Source organism: Macaca nemestrina, chromosome 3 (assembly GCF_043159975.1).
Source record: "Macaca nemestrina isolate mMacNem1 chromosome 3, mMacNem.hap1, whole genome shotgun sequence".
Lineage (NCBI taxonomy): Eukaryota > Metazoa > Chordata > Mammalia > Primates > Cercopithecidae > Macaca > Macaca nemestrina.
This window is the reverse complement of record NC_092127.1, coordinates 159,502,860-159,527,334: the sequence shown is the minus strand read 5'-3', so window position 1 is coordinate 159,527,334 and position 24,475 is coordinate 159,502,860. Positions and strand designations below refer to the sequence as shown.

Genomic DNA, 24,475 nt, shown 5'->3' with positions numbered 1-24,475 from the left:
TTGGTTCTGTTTATATGCTGGATTATGTTTATTGATTTGCGAATGTTGAACCAGCCTTGCATCCCAGGGATGAAGCCCACTTGATCATGGTGGATAAGCTTTTTGATGTGCTGCTGAATCTGGTTTGCCAGTATTTTATTGAGGATTTTTGCATTGATGTTCATCAGGGATATTGGTCTAAAATTCTCTTTTTTTGTTGTGTCTCTGCCAGGCTTTGATATCAGGATGATGTTGGCCTCATAAAATGAGTTAGGGAGGATTCCCTCTTTTTCTATTGATTGGAATAGTTTCAGAAGGAATGGTACCAGCTCCTCCTTGTACCTCTGGTAGAATTCAGCTGTGAATCCATCTGGTCCTGGACTTTTTTTGGTTGGTAGGCTATTAATTATTGCCTCAATTTCAGAGCCTGCTATTGGTCTATTCAGGGATTCAACTTCTTCCTGGTTTAGTCTTAGAAGAGTGTAAGTGTCCAGGAAATTATCCATTTCTTCTAGATTTTCCAGTTTATTTGCGTAGAGGTGTTTATAGTATTCTCTGACGGTAGTTTGTATTTCTGTGGGGTCGGTGGTGATATCCCCTTTATCATTTTTTATTGCGTCTATTTGATTCTTCTCTCTTTTCTTCTTTATTAGTCTTGCTAGCAGTCTGTCAATTTTGTTGATCTTTTCAAAAAACCAACTCCTGGATTCATTGATTTTTTGGAGGGTTTTTTGTGTCTCTATCTCCTTCAGTTCTGCTCTGATCTTAGTTATTTCTTGCCTTCTGCTAGCTTTCGAATGTGTTTGCTCTTGCTTCTCTAGTTCTTTTAATTGTGTCGTTAGAGTGTCAATTTTAGATCTTTCCTGCTTTCTCTTGTGGGCATTTAGTGCTATAAATTTCCCTGTACACACTGCTTTAAATGTGTCCCAGAGATTCTGGTATATTGTATCTTTGTTCTCATTGGTTTCAAAGAACATCTTTATTTCTGCCTTCATTTCGTTATGTACCCAATAGTCATTCAGGAGCAGGTTGTTCAGTTTCCATGTAGTTGAGCGGTTTTGATTGAGTTTCTTAGTCCTGAGTTCTAGTTTGATTGCACTGTGGTCTGAGAGACAGTTTGTTATAATTTCTGTTCTTGTACATTTGCTGAGGAGTGAGTGCTTGACTTCCAATTATGTGGTCAATTTTGGAGTAAGTGCGATGTGGTGCTGAGAAGAATGTATATTCTGTTGATTTGGGGTGGAGAGTTCTATAGATGTCTATTAGGTCTGCTTGCTGCAGAGATGAGTTCAATTCCTGGATATCCTTGTTAACTTTCTGTCTCGTTGATCTGTCTAATGTTGACAGTGGAGTGCTGAAGTCTCCCATTATTAATGTATGGGAGTCTAAGTCTCTTTGTAAGTCTCTAAGGACTTGCTTTATGAATCTGGGTGCTCCTGTATTGGGTGCATATATATTTAGGATAGTTAGCTCTTCCTGTTGAATTGATCCCTTTACCATTATGTAATGGCCTTCTTTGTCTCTTTTGATCTTTGATGGTTTAAAGTCTGTTTTATCAGAGACTAGTATTGCAACCCCTGCTTTTTTTTGTTCTCCATTTGCTTGGTAAATCTTCCTCCATCCCTTTATTTTGAGCCTATGTATGTCTCTGCATGTGAGATGGGTCTCCTGAATACAGCAGACTGATGGGTCTTGACTCTTTATCCAGTTTGCCAGTCTGTGTCTTTTAATTGGAGCATTTAGTCCATTTACATTTAAGTTTAATATTGTTATGTGTGAACTTGATCCTGCCATTATGATATTAACTGGTTATTTTGCTCGTTAGTTGATGCAGTTTCTTCCTAGCCTCGATGGTCTTTACATTTTGGCATGTTTTTGCAATGGCTGGTACCGGTTGTTCCTTTCCATGTTTAGTGCTTCCTTCAGGGTCTCTTGTAAGGCAGGTCTAGTGGTGACAAAATCTCTAAGCATTTGCTTATCTGTAAAGGATTTTATTTCTCCTTCACTTATGAAACTTAGTTTGGCTGGATATGAAATTCTGGGTTTAAAATTCTTTTCTTTAAGAATGTTGAATATTGGCCCCCACTCTCTTCTGGCTTGTAGAGTTTCTGCCGAGAGATCTGCTGTTAGTCTGATGGGCTTCCCTTTGTGGGTAACCCGACCTTTCTCTCTGGCTGCCCTTAAGATTTTTTCCTTCATTTCAACTTTGGTGAATCTGGCAATTATGTGTCTTGGAGTTGCTCTTCTCGAGGAGTATCTTTGTGGCGTTCTCTGTATTTCCTGGATTTGAATGTTGGCCTGCCCTACTAGGTTGGGGAAGTTCTCCTGGATGATATCCTGAAGAGTGTTTTCCAACTTGGTTCCATTTTCCCCCTCACTTTCAGGCACCCCAATCAGACGTAGATTTGGTCTTTTTACACAATCCCATACTTCTTGCAGGCTTTGTTCATTTCTTTTTCTTCTTTTTTCTTTTGGTTTCTCTTCTCGCTTCATTTCATTTATTTGATCCTCAATTGCTGATACTCTTTCTTCCAGTTGATTGAGTCGGTTACTGAAGCTTGTGCATTTGTCACGTATTTCTTGTGTCATGGTTTTCATCTCTTTCATTTCGTTTATGACCTTCTCTGCATTAATTACTCTAGCTATCAATTCTTCCACTTTTTTTTCAAGATTTTTAGTTTCTTTGCGCTGGGTACGTAATTCTTCCTTTAGCTCTGAGAAGTTTGATGGACTGAAGCCTTCTTCTCTCATCTTGTCAAAGTCATTGTCCGTCCAGCTTTGATCCGTTGCTGGCGATGAGCTGCGCTCCTTTGCCGGGGGAGATGCACTCTTATTTTTTGAATTTCCAGCTTTTCTGCCCTGCTTTTTCCCCATCTTTGTGGTTTTATCTGCCTCTGGTCTTTGATGATGGTGACGTACTGATGGGGTTTTGGTGTAGGTGTCCTTCCTGTTTGATAGTTTTCCTTCTAACAGTCAGGACCCTCAGCTGTAGGTCTATTGGAGATTGCTTGAGGTCCACTCCAGACCCTGTTTGCCTGGGTATCAGCAGCAGAGGCTCAGTTGAAAATGCAGAAATCACCGGTCTTCTGTGTCGCTCGTGCTGGGAGTTGGAGACTGGAGCTGTTCCTATTCGGCCATCTTGCTCCGCCCCCCTCCCTCCCATATACTTTAAATCATCTCTAGATTACTTACACTACTCAATACAATGTAAATGCTACATATATAGTGTTATACTGTTTTGTTCAGGGAATAGTTACAAGAAAAAATGTCTGTGTGTGTTCAGTACAGACACAACCATCCTTTATTTTTTCCAAATATTTACAATCCATGGTTGGTTGAATCCACAGATGCAGAACCCATGGATGAAGAGGGTCAACGGTATATAAATTACAGGGCGTTACGATGTGCAGTTTCCACCATCACTCTTTTTTACAAAAATTTCTGCCTTTTGTTATCAGCACCTGTGGTCTAAGAATAAGCAGTGTTTAAGAGAGCTTTACCTCAAAGTTTACGCTTTTCATTTTTCTATTATGTATATAGATTATAATACATATCGTCTGGGCTGGCCGTGGTGTCTCATGCCTGTAATCCCAGCACTTTGGGAGGCTGAGGTGGGAGGATCGCTTGAGTCCAGGAGTTCGAGACCAGCCTGGGCAACATAGTGAGACCTTGTCTCTATTTAAAAAATAAAAAATAAATATCTTCCCCCAAAATACATATAATCTGTTTTAAATAAACTTTTTTTTTTTTTGAAAAAATGTCTCTGTCACTCAGGCTGGAGTGCAGTGGCGTGATCTAGGCTTACTGCAACCTCTGACTCCCAGGTTCAAGCCATCTTCCCACCTCAGCCTTCTGAGTAGCTGGAATGACAACTGGCTAATTTTTGTATTTTTTGTAGAGATGGGGGTCTCCCTATGTTGCCCAGGTTGGTCTCACAACTTCTGGACTTTAAGCGGTCACCCACCTCAGCCTCCCAAAGTGTTGAGACTATAGGCGTGAGCCACTGCACCCGGCTTAATGAACTTCTAATACACTATTCTATTTAAAAATGTGTTTCATTCGTTGTCTGACTCTCTCTTCACTAAGATGTAAGTTTCCTGAGGGCAGGGGTTTTGGTTTGTTTTGCTCACAGATGTATCACCACAGACTACACAGTACCTGGCCCCAAGTAGGTGCTCAATACATATTGAATGTGAACTGAATAAACTTCCAGCAGACTATCCTCACTGTGCTTTAATACATTTAAAATGACCAATTGACTTTCCTTGTGCTTCCATTCTTTGTCTTTTCCCCTTGACCTCATGTGATATGCTCAGCGACGCCAACTAGTGTCAGTATTAACTTAAGAAAAGTGGAATGTAGCCGGGCACAGTGGCTCACACCTGTAATCCCAGCACCTTGGGAGACTGAGATGGGCAGATCACTTGAGGTCAGGAGTTCAAGACCAGCCTGGTCAACATAGTGAAACCCCATCTCTACTAAAAATTAGCCAGATATGATGGAGCACACCTGTAGTCCCAGTTACTTGGGAGGCTGAGGCAGGAGAATCACTTGAACCCAGGAGGTGGAGGATGCAATGAGCAGAGATCACACCACTGCACTCCAGCCTGGGCAACAGAGCAAGACTCCGTCTCAAAAAAAAAAAAAAAAAAAAAAAGAGGGGAGTGTAGAAATGAATTCCCCCAAAGAAGCACTGATGCATGCCACGTTGAAACTTAAAGGATTACTTTTATCCGGTCTTTGGGATTATCTGCACCATGACTCCCCTCCCCTTACATGAAGGATCAAGGTGACCACATAAACATTTAGACTCCCTGCGTGAGATGGGAGAACATAAGCCCCTGATGAGTTTGTATAATACTCATGGCCACAGTTACACAATGTGGCAGGCATATCCCTTCCTTTCCAAAAGAAAGAAAGAGACAAATGTATGATACCTGATATTACACATGTTTTCATTCTTCACAATCATTGAAGTAATAAATAACACTACATTTTAGAGACAAGGAATTTATCTGTTGACAGGAATATGTATTGCTGGGCACGGTGGCTCATGCCTGTAATCCTAACACTTTGGGAAGCCAAGGCAGGAGGATCTCTTGAGCCCAGGAGTTCAAGACCAGTCTGAGCAACACAGCAGGACCCTTCTCTACAAAGCATAGAAAGATTACCTGGGCTTGGGGGTGCGTGCCTGTAGTCCTATGTACTCAGGAGGCTGAGGCGGGAGGATTGCCTGAGCCTAAGAGTTCAAGGCTACAGTGAGCTGTGATCATACCACTGCACTCCAGCCTCAGCAACAGAGCAAGGTCCTGTATCTTAAAATAATAATAATAATAAAGAATAAATAATATAGAAAGAGAAGAGAGTTGAGATTTCAAAAGTCTTTCTGACTCCAAACTCCATTTTTATCCTATGCCACTTTTTCATAAAAGTTCAGAACAGATTGTTTGATGTTTTTCTTATTGTTCATTATTACTTTTTAAAAGGTTGATTCTGACATTTGATGTACATTTCCTGACAAACTACATATCATTTTCCTCCCTCCCTTCTGTCTTTCCTTCCTTTTATTCTTCCATTTATAATGCAACAGATGATAGTTTTTCATGGTGTCCTGTAGGTAGTGTATTTTATTTTAAAATACCAGATAAAATTATCAGCAGCCACTTGTGGAAAGCTTCACCGGAAAATATTACTTCAACTATACTTATGTGTTTTTTAAAATGCTAGTTTTGCTGATCTCCACTTAGAACAACAGAAACACAGATGGCTACAGTTACTGGATTTGCTGCCAGTTTTTATGCCCCCTTTCTCATATACATTTATGGTGACCAAGTTTACTTTCAAAAACGTATGCTAAGAATAGTAACAGATTTTTCAGATTTGAAGTTGTCTAGGAAAAAAGTATGCTTCATGTTAAGAAAGAGTCTGTAAGATCAACAAAGCAGATTCATCTAGAAAACCCATTCTCTGAGCAGGCCATTTTCATCTCTAACCAATAAACACCAGATTCCTTAGCTTGGCAGTCAAGAACCTTGACCATATCTGGTCTCAGATGATTCTTCATGCTTTTTTTTCTAGTTCCAAGATGCTGTACTCTATTTTCCAGCAAAATGGGACAGTTGATTTTACCTCATAGCCATGCTTTCCTCTGTTTTGCTTGTCGTTGTTTCTTTTGCCTGGGGAGATTTCCTCTTACTTCTTCCTAGCTCAGATGCCACCTCCTTCAGAAAGTGTTCCTGGATTAGATGTGCTTTCACACCTCTAGACCTCACTGGTCTTTATTTGTCCCTTCTTTAGGACACATATACAACATCTTTTACTTTAATTATTTCTGCCCCAATTCAAAGAACAATTAGAAGGCTATTAATAAAAAATGAATGTGTCAGAACAGTTGAAAGAAGTTGCTTAACAATAATTCCTTCTAATGATATAATGAGACAGGATTGCAGACAGGTGGCCTGCAATTTTTTTTTTTAAAGTTGCCTACCGTAGTGTTTGAAGAAAAACAATTGAATTGGAATGCCTGCTGATTGGCACACACACTCTAACCCACCAGTCTCCCTGTTCCCCATTACCTTCTACTGGTACATCATATATTTACATTCCCTGACTGACTCTGGGTGGCACTTGAGTTTACAAGCTCCATATAGAGGTTACATCAATCATTTGATATATCAGGTGCAAGTCATGACTCTGTCACTTTCTAGCTAGCTGTCTCAGGTTAAGAGCAAGACTTCTAATGATACCTTTGAATGGCCCTTTCTTTTTGAGGTGGCCTTATGCAAATAAATAGGTGCAGCTGACCCTTGAACAATGTGAGGGTTAGGGGTGCCAATCACCTGCACAGTCCAAAATCCACCTGTAACCTTTGACTCCCAAAAAGCTTAACCAATAGTCTTCTGTTGACCTCACCAGTAACACCGTTGACTAACACATGTTTTGTATGTTATATGCACTATATCCTGTATTCTCACAATAAAGTAAGCTGGACAAAAGAAAATGTTATTAAGAAAAATCATAAGGAAGAGAACATATTTCATTATTCATTAAGTAGAAATAGATAATCATAAAGGTCTTTACCCTCATTGTCTTCACACTGAGTAGGCTGTGGAGGAGGAGGAAGAGGAGGGGATGGTCTTGCAGTCTCAGAGGTGGCAGCCGCAGAAGAAAATCTGAGAACAAGCGGATCCATGCAACTCAATCCTGTGTTGTTCAAGACTCAACTGTATATTTTTGCATGTGGACTCAAATACATACACACACATGGCCATGGGTCAAAGATTCATAGAATAAATTAGACAGCAAGAATATTTATCATTGAATTGAAATGGCTCACTGCAAAACTGCCTTCAACTTATCTCTAGGCCTTAGAAACAGAAGTGACCATTTGCTGCTGTGAATCAATAGCCTGGACTAGATTGGGGTTGGGTTGGCCAAGGTACATAGTCATTGCCATAGTCCAGTATTCCTGCCCACGCAGTCACCATTAGTAGTCACATTGTTCAGACAGGGCCTCTCGGCTCTTCCCACCACTGCGTGCTGGATTGTCTGCCACCAGTAGATGAGAGTTGGCAAAAGGGATAAATCAGGATGAAACATTTGGGCATTTTGCAGTTCAGAGAAACTTTGGGGGTGCTGCTTTAGTGAAAAATGAGAGACTTGCATTTATTAAAGTTTTGTAAGAAGTGAAATCGTGTATGTAAAAGTACATTATAAATTAGAAAATGCAGTAAAGGCAGAAACTATTTATTTATTGGTTGTTCTGCACTTTACCTAAGTGGTTTTTGATCATTTCACAATGTATAAGCGTTGGGTTTTACCTCCATTTTATGGATGTGGAAATAGGGCTTGTATGTTAGCTAACTTGCCCAAATCTTACAGTTAACAGAAAGTGGTACTCCCGAGATTCCTACCCAGGTTTGTCTGACCTCAGGCCTGTGCTCTTTGTATGAGTTTGTGCTGACTCCTAGATGATGTGCTAGGCACAAAAATTAGATATTACACCAATTTCCACTATAGTTAACATTCTATCTAAATATAAAGTGGGACCACAGTCTTAGATGAATGTGGCTGTTGAGAATAGCAATAATCCAGGATGGCTACTCTGATCTATGTTGATAAGGAAAATGGAGAACCAGGCACCCGTGTGGCTGCTAAGGATGGACTGAAGCTGGGGTCTGGACCTTCAATCAAAGCCTTAGATGGGATATCTCAAGTTTAACACCACGTTTTGGCAAAACGTTCACTGCTCCATCAGCCTTACCTAAAGCTACCAGAAAGGCTTTGGGAACTGTCAAGAGAGCTACAGAAAAGTCAGTAAAGACCAATGGACCCAGTAAACAAAAACAGCCAAGCTTTTCTGTCAGAAAGATGACCGAGAAGACTGTTTAAAAAAAAAGCTATTCCTGCCTCAAATGATGCCTATCCAGAAATAGAAAAATTATTTCCCTTCAATCCTCTAGACTTTGAGAGTTTTGACCTGCCTGAAGAGCGCCAGATTGCACACCTCCCCTTGAGTGGAGTGCCTCTCATGATCCTTGATGAGGAGGGAGAGCTTGAAAAGCTGTTTCAGCTGGGCCCCCCTGCACCTGTGAAGATGCCCTCTCCACCATGGGAATGCAATCTGTTGCAATCTCCTTCTAGCATTCTGCTGACCCTGGATGTTGAATTGCCAATTGTTTGCTATGACATAGATATTTAAATTTCTTAGTGCTTTAGAGTTTGTGTGTATTTGTATTAATAAAGCATTCTTTGTTTAACAACATAATAAATACATAAATATAAAGTGGGTCATATTCCTCTTTATGTGCATCTGTCTCAGCTGTCCCTTGTTTCTATATTTCTTCAATAGTACGGCCCCTACTCTTTGAGGATATGTCAACATAATTTACTTCTGTAGAGAAACAGGAGACAGGAAATAGCAAAGGATAAAGGAGAAAAGGCCAGGGTCAGGCCAAGAACTTCCTATATCTTTTCTTCCCAGCCTAGCGTGAACCAGATGAAAGCCTTAAAGAGGTCCTAGCAGCAAAGGGAGATAATTAAAAGAATGAGAATTTTGTGGAATGCTAAAAAAAAAAATAGGGAACATATTTGCAGCTAGGACTAACATTGATTATCTTAAAATGTCTGTATGGCTAAATAATATTCATGAAATCCCATGTCTTATGCTTCTAATGTCTTATAACTTAAAGTACTTTTATGTCCATGCCTTGAATTCTGTACAAAGCTTTGATAGAGTCACAGATGTCTGGTGTCAATCCAGATTGCCTGAAAGGCTTCAGGGGTTCCTCTGTGGTTCCTGAATTCCAGGACTTAGTGAGTTTCCTAGACCAAGAGCTGCTATTCATTATACATGTTAGTGGTTTTGCTCTTTCTACTGGAAGTGGGTGGTGGTTATGTCTCTGAACATGTTATTCCACAAAAAGCCAACTGGATGTGGCTATTTAAGAACCATCAAGGGCATGACAGGCCAAAGGTTCCAAATCCCTCCTCAATCAAAGGATGCTGTCAGAACTGACCTCCAGAAAAGATGCAAGGTCTCATTCCTAGGCTGTCATACTGGTCCTTAGAGAAGAGTTACAATTTTGTGATCTGCCCCAATCCATTTTGTTTTTTGCTTCCATGCTATTTTAAAACTGGAGAAGGTTTAACTTTAAAAATTCAAGACAAATCATAAAACATTTGAGAAGTCACTTGTACATTGCCTGTCTTCCCCACTAAATTGTGGGCCCCATGAGGGCAGGGACCATCTCTGTTTTGTTCACTATGGAGTCCAAGTACTTCCCCTTATCTTGGAGCTGATTCTATGGTGAGCTGCTCCAAGTAATCTTTGTCTTGGGCCAGCAGTCATGCAGGTCAAGGATAAGTTTCCATTAGGTGTGGGCATTAAGTTCCTACCCAGCCATTGTCCTCTTCACCAGAAGAACTAAATTTCATCTGTAAAGGAAGACATCACATTCTGTAAATGGTAGGGCCTCATTCTCCTGTAAGATTCATATTTCTGCATTTTGGACTCAAGAACCATAGGTGTATCCCATGGCAAGACAGGAAGTATTACTGGAGTCAGACTCCCTGGGTCTTAACCTTGTTTCCTCTATTTAATGGCTGTGCAACCTTGGGCAAGCTGGTAATGTCTAAAGTTTTACTCTTAAAGCTGTTGATAGAGACACTAAAATGTTTACTGCCATAGTAAGGATCTAAATGACATCAGAGTAGAAATTCAATAAATATTTGTTGGATGGATGAGTGAATAATCAACCTCTCAGACTTCAGTTTCATCACCTGTAAATAAAGAGGTATAGCTATATGATATCTTTTCAGTTCTAATATCCTGTGGACTTAGTCATGTTAGTAGTTACGATATTTTTTATTCTTAGTAATTTTTTCAGGATTACTATGAGGATAATAAGAAGTCAAATTCGAAACTGAATTAAGTCAAGGGAATTGAATAAAAACTTGGATAAAAAAAGAAAGTGTTTTAAAAATCACCCTAAGTCCAATGATCAGATGGCCTTTGCTTTAAAGTGTGTCTGTGGTCAGCCCAGGGAAATAGTCTACAGCTTCTCTGAAGCTCTTTAACATCTTCATTACAGTCAGTTTAAGTATTTCCTTGGCAATAAACATCAACTCTTTTTCAGATGTTTCTTTGCATATCATGGCCTTGGCATGAGACATGAAACCATTAAGAAAACACAAGCCAGGTCCTCTGCTACAGTCCATAAAAATCATTTAGTTGAAGCTATGCATATTTATTTATTAGCTTACACTCATTTTTAAACTGACTCACAAAAAGTACAGTAATAGGCCATTCTTGCATTGCTGTAAAGAAATACCTGAGACTGGGTCATTTATAAAGAAAAGAGGTTTAATGGGCTCATAGTTCTGCAGGCTGTACAAGCATGGCACTGGCATCTGCTGGCTTCAGGGGAGACCTAACAACACTTTCAGTCATGGCGGAGGCCAAGGGGGAGCTGGCATCTCACATGGCAGAGCAGGAGCAAGAAAGGGTTGAGGTTGCGGGGGGAGGTCCAGGCAGGCAGATCACCTGAGGTCAGGAGTTTGAAACCAGCCTGGCCAACATGGTAAAAACCCATCTCTACTAAAAATACAAAAATTAGCCAGGCATAGTGGCATATACTTGTAATCCCAGCTACTCACTGAGGAGGCTGAGGCAGAAGAATTGCTTTAGCCTGGGAGGTGAAGGTTGCAGTGAGCCAAGATCATGGTATTGCACTCCAGCCTGGGTGACAGAGTGAGATTCTGTGTCAAAAAAATACCCATCTATGTACTTATATACAAAATATTTGAAACTGCTAAGACTGGGTAGTAATTACATGGGTATCTCTCATATTATGCTATTTAAATGTTTTAAAAATATTTAATAATTTTTAAGATCCCAAGAAAAAAGAATATCGTACTAAAAAAACATCCAATATCAGACTCTACTCTCTTGTAGATTAGGAATAATATCTCTGCTCTTTTTCCCGCAATGGCTCATTTGTACTTGGCATTTGGTGCCTGCTTAAAACACCAGGGTGACTATAGGGTCCCTGGTGTTGGTTAGGGGCCCTCTCTGTAAGCTTTCATAGCACCCTCTCTTTTCCTTCTCACTGCATTTATCACCCAGTTGTGCCATTTCCTGTTTACTTGCCGTATGGGCCTGCTGGACCATAAGATGTTCCTCTAGGGGCAGGTGGCTTGCTTACTGTAGCATCTCTGAGGACTGGAATGCAATAGATGGAGTGGCTGAATGAATTACTGCAATGACGACTGCAATGGCTTAAGTTCGGTGCTCTGCGCACACATGGGCCAGGGTTGGATATATGAAATTACCACTTGATGAAATTAGTTAAAGCAGCATTTGTTGGCACAGAGAGGCTGTGTGCCCCTTTCTTGGAGTCCCCTAGGCTTCAGTGCATACACCACAGTCTCACAGTTGGAAAGGAGGGTCAGGACGCTGTGTTTCATGTAAAGTGATTCTAAACCTTGTGCTAGATCCACTGACACATTCAACTCAAGACTCGGGATCTAACTGGACACTCAGGTTCCCATGAGGCTATGGCCGGGGCCAGGCCCCCTGCCACTGAATTTCCTAGGCACTGGGAGGTCAGGGTTTTCCTGTCCACTAACCTGACCAGTTTTTCACAGAGAGGACCAATGTGCCTGCCTTCCCCAGATCGGGCAGCTCAGCTCCTGCTTTGTCCTGGGTTCAGATGGAGTTTGGCTTGCTGGCCCCAGCATAGCCTGGATGGGGACAAGGGGCAGCTTACTGCAGGTCTCACTTTCTTGTTAGCCCCCGGCCTGGCTGTACCCTTGAGAAGGGCCCTGCTGCCTCAGACCCAACAAGAATTTGCTTCCTTTCTCTCTTCCTTCCTTCCTACCTCATTCATTCATTTGTTCTTTAGAATCTGCTGCCATTTCATGTCTATTTGTATCTCATCTAGCTAGCATCAGCTCTGTTCCCAGCCTCATGAAAAAGGCCAAGTTCCTTCCCTGACAGAGCCCGCTGTTGGCAGGAAGCTGCCAGAGCATAGTGGCTGTCTAGAGAACCTCTCTTAGCCATGCCAGCTCCCTGAAATCTTAGAGCATGAAGCCCTGTGTTTGTAGCAGTTAGGACTTGCTTGGAGGGATGCTGACAGGTGGTCTATGCAGACACTGCTCCACTTTGCCTAGGTGAGGCCTTTGCTGAATTATTTTACTTTCCTGAACCTCAGTTTCCTCATCTGCAAGACAGAATAAGTAATACCTTGCAGCAGGGTTTCAAGGTAATTAGCGGCTGTGAAGTAAAGTGGTTAAGTTGGCAGAGGGCCTGGGTGTGATTCTGGTTTTCTCCTTTACCTGCTGAGTGCTTCAGTTTCCCCATCCAAAAGTAGGTATTCATACTCTCGACCTCATGCACTGTAAATGCTTAGAACAATGCCTGGTGCATGATGGATGCTGCCTGAAGGTTTGCTGGTTTTAGCAGTGCCTGGCAGATAGGAAGCACTCAATACACACTATATTCTACTACTATTAGGATTACTCTTACCATCTAGGGTTGTGAGCTAGATAATCTATGAAAACATCTGGCATGCAATAAGTACTCAGTGGATATTGTTTTCATCCTTCCTGACCCTTGATCTTGGAGCAGGGGTACCTTGAAGTGGAGGGAGGTGATCCCTGCACTGAGTTGGCATTCTTCTTTATGCTCATCTTGTCCCTGAGAACAAGAACTCTAGATATCTGGAAAAGTTCCAGGAGCATCGGGGCCCTTGTGATATTATGACGTCTAGGTTGGTGAGCAGATATGTTTAGTTCTACCTTGATCCTGAGCTAAGGCTGCCAGGCACAAACCTGTTATTTATTTATGTATTTTATTTCTTTACCTGAGATGGTGTCTCATTCTGTCACCCAGGCTGGAGTGCAGTGGCATGATTTCGGCTCACTACAACCTCCACCTCCTGGATTCAAGAGATTCTCCTGCCTCAGCCTCCCGTGTAGCTGGGATTACAGGTGCCACCATGCCCAGCTAATTTTTGTATTTTTAGTAGAGATGGGGTTTCACCATGTTGGCCAGGTTGGTCTTGAACTCCTGATCTCAGGTGATTCACCTACTTCACCCTCTGAAAGTGCTGGGATTACAGTTGTGAGCCACCACCCCTGGCCGTGGGCATTTAATTTAGTGTATATTTCACAACATGCTTGAGGGAAGCTTGGAAGGGACCTTGGAGTGGGCCTAATACCCACAATTTACAAGGTGGAAACAGGTTCATAGAATGTGACATGAACTGTCTGATGTCACATAGCTGGTTGCCAGCAGGTAGAAGCTAGCAGCAAGCACCTGGACAGCCTGGGCTGCCTCACACAGAGAAAGACTCCACAAGTCCATGTACAAATTGATTGACCCACTCTAGATGACTCCTGACCCTCATCTGAAAGCTGAATTTACCTTCACCTCGCCCAGAGCAAAACTTCTGTCGTGTTTGAAAAATTCCAGGTGAGAAGAGCAATGACTCAGACGTCACTACTTAGAAGCGTTTAAAAAACTGAGTGGGATCCCGACACAAATGGAAAAGAGAAGCGAAGCTATTTCCCTCTTACATTTTCTCAGCCCTTACATCTCCTATCAAGATCAATAGACATTTTCAGTTATGTACCTTCTTTAGCTGTGAACAGAGACTAAGATGCAGATGGTGGCTTATTTTATAATCTGTGAGTTCCTTTGCTAAGTATAGAGACATCTTTTATCTTTTTTAAATTATTATTATACTTTAAGTTCTAGGGTACATATATACAACGTGCAGGTTTGATACATAGGTATACATGTGCCATGGTGGTTTCCTGCACCCATCAACTCATCATTTACATTAGGTATTTCTCCTAATGCTATCCCTCCCCCAGCCCCCCACCACCCCAGTGTGTTATGTTCCCCACCCCGGAGACACCTTTTATCTTAAACGTTTTCAGAGGGGCATTTGCCTAGGAACACGGCACTTGGGTCTTATATTCTGGAAAATGAGCTTGCTCAGTGCACCTGAAAATTACAGAGTTTTACCAGGCACAGTCTTCTTGTTGAGATGCAAGTACATGTGGCTTGGTGGACTTTTTGTAGGAATCTTAAGCTACAACAAAGGAGACAAATTCAAATTGTTTCGTGCATTTCTGCAGAGGTTTGTGGCACCATTTATTTCCAGGTGCTTGCTGTGCAATTCTGATCCAAAGTTCAGTGCTGAAGCACATAAATTTAGGCTTTGAAAAGAGTGAGGACATTCACAAAGAGCTTCATTTATGTTTAAAACTTGGCAATTTTAAAGGAATCTTATTAAGATAAAAAAGAGGGCCGAGGCAGGTGGATCATGAGGTCAGGAGATCGAGACCATCCTGGCTAACACGGTGAAACCCCGTCTCTACTAAAAATACAAAAAAATCAGCTGGGCGAGGTGGCAGGCGCCTGTAGTCCCAGCTACTCGGGAGGCTGAGGCAGGAGAATGGCGTGAACCAGGGAGGCGGAGCTTGCAGTGAGCCGAGATCGTGCCAGTGCACTCCAGCCTGGGTGACAGAGTGAGATTCCGTCTCAAAAAAAAAAAAAAAAAGAAAAAAAAAAACAGAGGGCCGGGCACGGTGGCTCACATCTGTAATCTCTGCACTTTGGGAGACCGAGGCGGGTGGATCACCTGAGGTCAGAAGTTCAAGACCAGCCTGGGCAACATGGTGAAACCCCGTCTCTACTAAAAATACAAAAATTAGCTGGGTGTGGTGGCATGTGACTGTAATTCCAGTTACCTGGGAGACTGAGGCAGGAGAACAGCTTGAGCCTGGGAGGCAGAGGTTGCAGCGAGTCAAGATCACGCCATTGCACTCCAGCCTGGATGACAGAGCAAGGCTCTGTCTCAGAAAAAAAAAAAAAAAAAAGATAAAAAGAAATTATTTTAGAAGTGGGTAATTATCCTAAACAAAGGTAAACTAAACCACCTTATAAAAAAACCAGAAAATTTTGATTTACTATAGAAGAAGTAGAAAGAGGAAGTTTGGGTCAGATTTTTATTAACGAATAGATTTGATTAGGAAATAGGAGTTGATTCTTTTCAGTCTTATTTTGAAGGAGAAATAGAACTTTCAGTTTAGAAAAAAAAAGTTATTTATTGATAAAATTAGTGCTCTGTCGAGTGATGCTTCTAATGTTTCCACTATAAATTATAGCAAAATGTCTGAGTTTAAAGCTAAGAGTCTATGTTGAGTTACAGGACAGGGTGTGGGTGTCAAAATCTTTTGACTCTAAATGTTTACAGTGTTTTCTTTTATGAGCTCATGACTGCTGGGTTTTTCCATGAATTTGAAAGGAGTGTACAGTGTTTTGAAAAGAAGATTATTTGCTTAAACTTTATAGACTGAACTAAAAATAGAAAAACACTGATTCTATTTTTGGAATGTCTTACAAGCTAAAAAGTAAACATGATTGCTGTACGTATTGAACAACATACTGAGAACAGATGTTTAAATAGCAAAACATAATAATTTAGCTGTTTTTGAAATATCACAGCATTTTAATGAATTGATTGTTAATGAAGAGCTAGACCTATGTCATAAGTAAATTTCTGTTTCAGCAAGAGTGTTACGTACAAGGAGAAAAAAAGGCATCCCCAAGCTTGTGTGAACTTTATTCTCAAGGGACTTTGTTACTATCTTGTCTCCTCTGGGGTTGCAAGTTCGGGGGTTCCCTTTTACCTTGCAGTCTTCTTAGTATTTCTGGTGCGACTGCAGCCAGCTTTTAATTTTGCAAGGCTTTTGGATACATTTAATGAAGGTGGCTGGGGTCACTAAAACTGTTCTCATGAAGTCTGCTTGCTGTTGTTCTGGCTAACAAGAAACTATGATGTAACGCACAAAATCAAAACATAAAGTTGGAGACCTTGATTTAAATGTCGACATGGATACATCAAGGTAGAATGTTCTTGAGGTACCCACCTCAATTTATAAGGTACTCCTCAATAAGTCCTCATCTAATTTGTCCTTCTACTCCTTTACACTTTCTTTCCTTCATGAACCAATTTATTGAGCACCGTTTGCTCTGATGATCATCTTCAAATACTCCGTCTTGCCACCTGAAGATTCATCTTGAATCTGGCATGATTTAAAACGTGAGTGTGGGTGTGTCCTCGAGAGAAAGTGAGCAATGTAGACAGGTAAGGAGGGATTGGAGGTGCGGGGCTGGGAGAGCAAGTGTGAGTTCCATGCGTGAGTGAGCAGGACCCATGCCTGGGGACGAATTTCCAAACTGTTGAAAGTGTGGCAGGCTAATGATGCTTGTGTGTACCAAGTGTCTGCCCAGCTAGTATGATAGGAATTTACCAAAGACACATGGACGATTTGTGGCTTGGCTTATGGAGTTAAAGTAACAAATGGAGCACAGTTTTGCTGTTAGACACTGCAACTCATAAAAAGGGAGAGGAACATATCGAGACACATGCTGCGGGCCCACCATGCTGGAGTGAATTTTGGCTCACACACAATCTCTTCTCTGATCTTAACTGTGTGTCCTGTCCTATTTTGTGTATCTATAAACCCAGCTCTGAGCTTGAGGCCTCCAGCCCATCATTTCTGTTTTACTTCTACATTTAAAACATATAATTCCCACTATTATTACAATACCAATCATTGTTGCTACTACTAATACTATTACTACCACCACTACATTTACAGCCAAAATTTGCAGTGCATCTACCATAGGCCAGTGCTTTATCTGTTTTTTTTTTTCTTCTTTTTTTTTTTTGAGACGGAGTTTCGCTCTTGTCACCCAGGCTGGAGTGCAATGGCACAATCTTGGCTCGCTGCAACCTCCACCTCCTGGGTTCAAGTGATTTTCCTGCCTCAGCCTCCTGGGTAGCTGGGATTACAGGCATCCATCACCACCATCCCTGGCTAATTTTTGTATTTTTAGTGGAGACGGGGTTTCACCACATTGACCAGGTTGGCCTTGAACTCCTGACCTCAGGTGATCCACTGCCTCAGCCTCCCAAAGTCCTGGGATTACAAGCATGGGTCACCAAAACTAGCCCTTTTACGTGTGGGTTCCCTTATTACAAGAGCTCAGCGACTTAACTTACCTAAAGTCTTTCAATCATCATCACATAGAGGGAATTACCAAAATTAAGATATAATTTACATTCTGTAACATTTTGGTATTTAGCAAATCCACAAATTTTGGTATTTAGTGTATTAGTGTAACCATCATCACCATCTAATTCCAAAACATTGTCATCACTGCAAAAAGAAACCTTGCACCCATTAGCAGTCTCTCCCTATTTTCTCTTCTCTCCAGCCCCTGGCAACTACTAGTCTATTTTCTGTCTCTATGGATTTGCCCATTCTGGATATTTCATATAAATGGAATCATACAGTATGCAGTCTTTTGTAACTGGCTTATTTCAATTGGCATAGTGTTTTCAAGGTCCACCAATGCTGTGGCATGTGTCAGTACTTCATTACTTTTTATAGTCAAATAATATTCCATTGTATGGATGTACCACATCTTGTTGATCCATTCATCAGTTGAGGGGCATCTGGGTTGTTTCCACTCTTGTGAGTTGTGCTGCTGTGCACATTCATGGACACATTTTTACATGGGCATATATGTTTTCAATTTATGCAGAGGGAGTTTTAGTGTTAGATTTTCAGGATTTGGTATTATCCTTGGCAAATACTGGTTTCTTTGGAAACGAACTTTTCTGTTTGTAAGAGATGACTGCGTATCATCAAACTAACACTAACGTTTCCTCTCCACTATGAAGCTCTGATTTCTGTCCTATCTTCTCCTATGCAAGGCCTGATTTCCAGAGAATACTAATCCTCTAAGCCTTTCTCCATGCGGATCCTTCTTCCTCTCTACCATCTGTAAAAGGCCCGAAACCAGCCAGGAAGCTGGGTTTTCCTTTGCAGCCTGAAGTTATTTTCCTTTCTCTGGAAACTCATCAAAGCTTCACCTGGGCTTTGAGGGAAACTAACTTCAGGGTTTTGTCACTCTTTTCCCTGCCTGAGCTTCCCTGCTACCCTCTGTGCCCCTTGAGGGCAGGATTCTGGTCTGACTCAGTTTTTCTATTTCCTGCAAGGAATTCTGTGGCTTTCCACAATAGCTGGTAATGAATATTCATATTTGTGAAGTGAATACATTCCTGATCCATTGCCAAGTTGTTCTGATTCACTTGAAACCCAGTTGAATTTCCTTGTGGAGTTGATATTACAATGGCTCTACTTTTAAACAGGTCTGAGGGTGGGGAGGATCAAGCTAGCAGAGTGAGGTCATTCTTTAGCATATGTCCCTACCTCACTGGCCCCCACACTGGAGGGCAGCGTGCCTGGCATCACCTCCTAAACTCACAGGAGGTTTTGCTGCCCTTGCTTCTTGTTCCTCCTAAACAGAAGAAATTGGCAGAAGAGCTGGGGCAGGAGTGTCAGGCTTAGTAGGGAAGCAACTGTTCCAGTTCCCAGACTGGCCTCCGTGTCTTTCAAGTCCTCCATTAATATCTCAGGAGTGCTGAGATGGTGAGACATTAAAGCATCCTTTTAAAGTTACTTAGAAAGACAACTATTTGGGATTTCTGTAGGGATACTGTATTAGTCCATTCTTATGCTGCTAATAAAGACATACCCGAAACTGGGTAATTAAAAAGGAAAGTTGTTTGACTCACAGTTCCACATGGCTAGGGAGGCCTCAAAATCATGGCGGAAGGCAAGAAGGAGCAAGTCACATCTTACACGGCAATAGACAGAAGAATTGAGAGCCAAATAAAAGGGGTTTCCCCTTATAAAACCATCAGATCTCATGAGACTCATTCACTAGCATGAGAACAGGATGAGGGAAATCACCCCCATGATTCAGTTATCTCCCACTGTGTCCCTCCCACAACTTGTGGGAATTATGGGAGCTACAGTTCAAGATGAGATTTGGGTGGTGACACAGCAAAACCATATCAGGTACTATCATGTTTACATCTCTGCAGTCCTATTTGGATAGCCTATTGCTTTCCACAAAGCAACTATATATATATATATTTTAAAGTAAAGGGGCCGGGTGCCGTGGCTCACCCTTGTAATCCCAGCACTTTGGGAGGCCGAGTTGGGCAGATCACAAGGTTGGGAGATTGAGACCATCCTGGCTAACACGGTGAAGCCCCATCTCTACTAAAAATACAAAAAAAAAAAAAAAAAAAAAAAAAATTGCTGGGTGTGGTGGAGGGTGCCCGTAGTCCCAGCTACTTGGGAGACTGAGGCAGGAGAGTGGCATGAACCTGGGAGGTGGAGCTTGCAGTGAATAGAGCGAGATGACGCCACTGCACTCCAGCCTGGGCGAAAGTGCGAGACTCCATCTCAAAAATAAAATAAAATAAAATAAAAGGATCTAAAACTGTAAGAGTGGTTCCCGATCCTGGCTGATAATCAGAATCACTTGTTAGAATATATTTCTAAGCTTCAGGTAAACCCAGAGTCAACATTATGGGTCAACACCAATAATGACCTCTCGGGCTGAGTTCAGTGGGCTGACACATTTGACTCGGCCAGCTGGAGTGTTTTAGCAATTGAGAATGCATTCTCCAAGATGCCGTAGTTCCTTCCTTCTTTATCCTCTGACACCTTGCCCTCTTCACACATTTATATGACCTGCCTGCCCTTTGAGGTCTCTGAGAATTTGACCTTTGCTCCAAAACAGTCAAATCATCTGCCCTCTACTTTCCCTCTCGCTCCGCCACCGTCCCATTACAGTTACAGGTGACTCTGATAGACAATCAGGGCTGGAAACTATCAGTGTCTTTGAGCAATGACTATTCTGTCTGCAGAGGTTCTCATTTCTGACTGCATGAGAGAACCACTTTGGAGATGTTAAAAATTACTGATGCCTGCCTGGGCGTGGTGGCTTATGCCTGCCATTTCAGCACTTTGGGAGGCTGAGGTGGGCAGATCACCTGAGGTCGGGAGTTTGAGACCAGCCTGACCAACATGTAGAAGCCCTGTTTCTACTAAAGATACAAAATTAGCCAGGTGTGGTGGTGCATGCCTGTAATCTCAACTACTCAGGAGGCTGAGGCAGGAGAATCACTTGAACTCAGGAGGCGGAGGTTGCTGTTAGCCGAGATCATGCCATTGCACTCCAGCCTGGGCAAGAAAAGTGAAATTCCGTCTTAAAAAAACCCAAAAAACTGATGCCCGGTATACATACAATCCTTTCATGGTAGCATATGCAGTTCCTTGAGGGAAGGATATATTTTTCAGATGGGTGGGAGAGTGGTATTTTGCAGAAAATTGTGTATTTGAGTATAGGATTAGATTTTCTGTTAAGTTTCCCTTTGATGGAATTCCAGATTATAACAGGGAATATCTTTGTGCAGTGTGACTGGCAAGCTACATGCTGGTAGTGAATTAAAATAAGAGCTGTCATGTATATTTCTTAAAATATTTGGTGTTAGAGCACCACACATTACTATCAAATCTACCCAATTCAAAGGCTCCTACTTTCCCATGAGATGAGTGATTCTGCCTACTCCTGGATTAGGAAGGAAAACTTGGATCAGAGAAAGACCTCTGTGTACCTAAAAGATAACACAAACCTTAGACAAATTCTAACCCAGACTGCAGGAGTCTCTACCCTGGATGGGTATGTACAGCGAATTGGATCCAGGTTTAAATAATGAAGCCTTCATGTCCTTATTTCACCTGCCTGCATACATTCCCGCTGTAACTGTTACATTCAGGATTTGGCCTGTTTTTTGCAAGAAATGCAGTTTTTATTCCCCTAAACCTAATGCAATTTCCATTTTTTTGGCATCCCTATTTTTTGTGGCAGAAAATTTATCTTTGTCATAGGTACTTCAGATTTCCTTAGTCAATTCCGGGTTCTCCCCATCCTTTCCCCAGAGTTGCTTCTAAATTCCGGGCATTTTTGGAGAGTTTCGTGTAGGAGTTGGAGTGACGCAGTATGATGACATTTGTCCTGGATTCAGCTTGTCTAGTCTGGTCCTCAGCTGACCATCCGCTCACATCAAAACTATGTTGTTGCCTGATAACTCTCTAGGTCGCTCGCTAGTGGAACTGGTTCATACCAGTCCAAGAACACAGGACAATTTTGGCTGCTTTCTCCAGGGCCTATTGGTCAGTACCTTTTTTTTTTTTTTTTTTTTTTTGAGACGGAGTCTCGCTCTGTCGCCCAGGCTGGAGTGCAGTGGCGCGATCTCGGCTCACTGCAAGCTCTGCCTCCCGGGTTCACGCCATTCTCCTGCCTCAGCCTCCCGAGGAGCTGGGACTACAGGCGCCCACAACCGCGCCCGGCTAATTTTTTGTATTTTTAGTAGAGACGGGGTTTCACCGTGGTCTCGATCTCCTGACCTTGTGATCCGCCCGCCTCGGCCTCCCAAAGTGCTGGGATTACAGGCGTGAGCCACCGCGCCCGGCTGGTCAGTACCTTTTAATCATTAATGTTTTAAGACCAATGATAATGAATCTCACCTACTAGTGCTTCTCAAACTTTAATGAGTATACCAGTCACCTGGAATTTTGGTAAAATGAAGGTTTTGATGCAGTAGGTCTAGATTAGGGCAGGGCCTGAGAGTCTGCATTTCTAACAAACAGCCAGTTGCTGCTGAGGCTACTGGTCTGTGGACCACACGTTGAATAGTAAGGTCGTAGAGTCCAGAAGCATTCTCGCTGTAATGCAACTGTCAGCCTCCATCTCTTCTAAGTGTTTGGGAAAGTGATGTGCTAACAGGGAAAGATTTGGCTAAATGGCTGCAAATGCACTCCTTTTTCCACCTTCATTAAGCAGGGAATATCACTGCTGAAAAGAATGAGAGAATAGCACTTCCCTAGGATGCTTCTAAGGCCCTTTGCAAGGGTGGCCTCTGTTGGAATGATGTTACTTTTTTTTGAGACAGGGTCTTGCTCTGTCACCCACGCTGGAGTGCAGTGGCTGAATCTCAACTCACTACAGCCTTGAACTCCGGGGCTCAAATGATCTTCCCACCTCAGATTCCTGAGTAGCTAGGACTACAGGCATGTGTCACTATGTCCAGCTAATTTATTTTTATTTTTCCTTTTTGTAGACATGGGGTCTCACCATGTTGCCCAGGCTGGTCTTGAACTCCTGAGTTCAAACGATCCTCCCACCTTGGCATCCCAAAGTGCTGGGATTACAGGCATGAGCCACTGTGCATGGCCTGATATTTCTCTTGACTTTCTCCATGGCTTTTTTTCTTTTTTTGAGACAGAGTCTCACTCTGTCCCCCAGGCTGGAGTGCAGTGGTATGATCTCAGCTCACTGCAACCCAGGCCTCACAGATTCAAGTGATTCTTCTATCTCAGCCTCCCGAGTAGCTGGGATTACAGGCGTGTGCCATCACACCCGGTTAATTTTTGGCATTTTTAGTAGAGACGAGGTTTCGCCATGTTGGCCAGGCTGGTCTTGAACTCCTGACCTCAGATGATCCACCTGCCTCAGCCTCCCAAAGTACTGGGATTACAGACGTGAGCCACTACGCCCAGCCTCTCCATGCCTTTATGGCTTTATCTATTCCTATGCATGAGATAAAACCACAAGCGTGGAAAAAAGAGAAAACCCTATCATCCCCCATGATCCTCTCCTTTTGATATTCATGCCCTTATATTATCTCCTCCCCTTAACTGTGGACTAGACTTATGTCTTTGGTTTTCACAAACAGTAATAGAGCAAAAGTGTTGGGATGTCATACCTTAATTTATAAAAAAAACCCCTCTTTTTGGATTTGTGCGTTCTCTCGGATCACTTGTGCTGGGGGATACAAACTGCCATTTTTTGATTTAGCACTATGGAAAAAAACAGCAAGAAACGGGGGCCCTGAGTCCAGCTGCCTGCGAGGAACTAAATACTGGCAACACCTATGTGAATGAGTGTGGAAGTGGATCCTTCAGTTCCAGGCCAGTCTTGAGATGACTGCAGCCTCAGTTAACAGCTTGGCTGAAATTTTGGGGAGACTTTCAGCCAGAGCCATCCAGCTAAGATGCTCCTGGATTTCTGACCCACAGAAGTTGTTTGTGGTTTTAAGCTTCTCAGTTTTGGGGTAATTTTTTATACAGCAATAGGTAGCTAATACCCTCACTAAACTCACATGCCGGATGGTTAGGGAACAGCATTAAAATGTCCCAATGGTCCTTCATGAAGATAATGCACAATTAGTAAAAGGAAAAGAGAAGCAGAATTCTTGGGCTGGGTTGGGCCATTTGGCCTGAGGAACTCAGTGAGTGGTTCCACCTGACACATACATTACACATCAGCGATTAGACCTTTGGACTTTTTTTTTTTTTTTTCCCAACGTGGAACTCAGCAGTGGCTGGGATTGAAACTCAGCTTTACCTTTGTAGCCATAAACTGACCACCACGTCTCACCATCTTGCCTTGGGAGAGAAGAAAACTATGGTGAAATCAACATTTCTCAAGTTGCAAAAGCCTCCCGGCAGGCAGGAGCTAAATGCTTCTTTTCCTCTGCCCCATTTTTGGTCTCAATCGCCGAGTTTTCTGACTCCGAGAAAACCACCTTTGATTATATAAAGGTATTAGGGGCTGGGGAACACTGGTCCTTTTGTTACCAGCAATCTAAAGCGCTTAGGAAGAAACGCCCTGGGGGTGGGGATCACCCCTGGAAAGTTGGGCGGGCTTTGTGTTAGCTCCAACTCTGGGGCTTTTGTCGAACTTCGGAGAGGGAGGAATTCTTAGATTTCTGAAAGTTGTGCGAAACGGACCCCAGAGGCCTGGAAAGGCGCGTCCCCAGCCTCCAGGGTTTCCTGAGCAGTCCTGGGCATCTCTGAGGGGGGGGCGACCCCAGCATGTCCCAACTTCCCGCCAGCAGCGGAGCGCGGGGGTGGGCGGGGTCAGCCGCGCGCCCTCCCCTCCTGTCCCCTCCTCCCCCCGCCCACCCCCTCCCCGCGCTCTCCCCTCCCACTTCCCTTTCTCTGCCTGGCCGCCCGGCGGGCGCGACCTCTCGGGGCAGTGACGAGCTGG

At 42.7% G+C, this 24,475-nt stretch overlaps 2 protein-coding genes across 6 annotated transcripts in view; both read left to right on the top strand.

Moving 5' to 3' along the window:
• The window catches only part of LOC105487750 (TBC1 domain family member 1), a 248,177-nt gene that overhangs the window by 62,239 nt on the left and 161,463 nt on the right, over positions 1-24,475 (top strand). The window lies entirely within an intron of this gene.
• LOC105487749 (pituitary tumor-transforming 2) lies at positions 2,681-24,372 on the top strand. Its single transcript, XM_071093745.1, is given in 3 exon segments — positions 2,681-8,195; positions 8,198-8,366; positions 8,368-24,372. Coding segments are annotated over 3 exon segments (603 nt in total). The 5' UTR covers positions 2,681-8,074; the 3' UTR covers positions 8,681-24,372.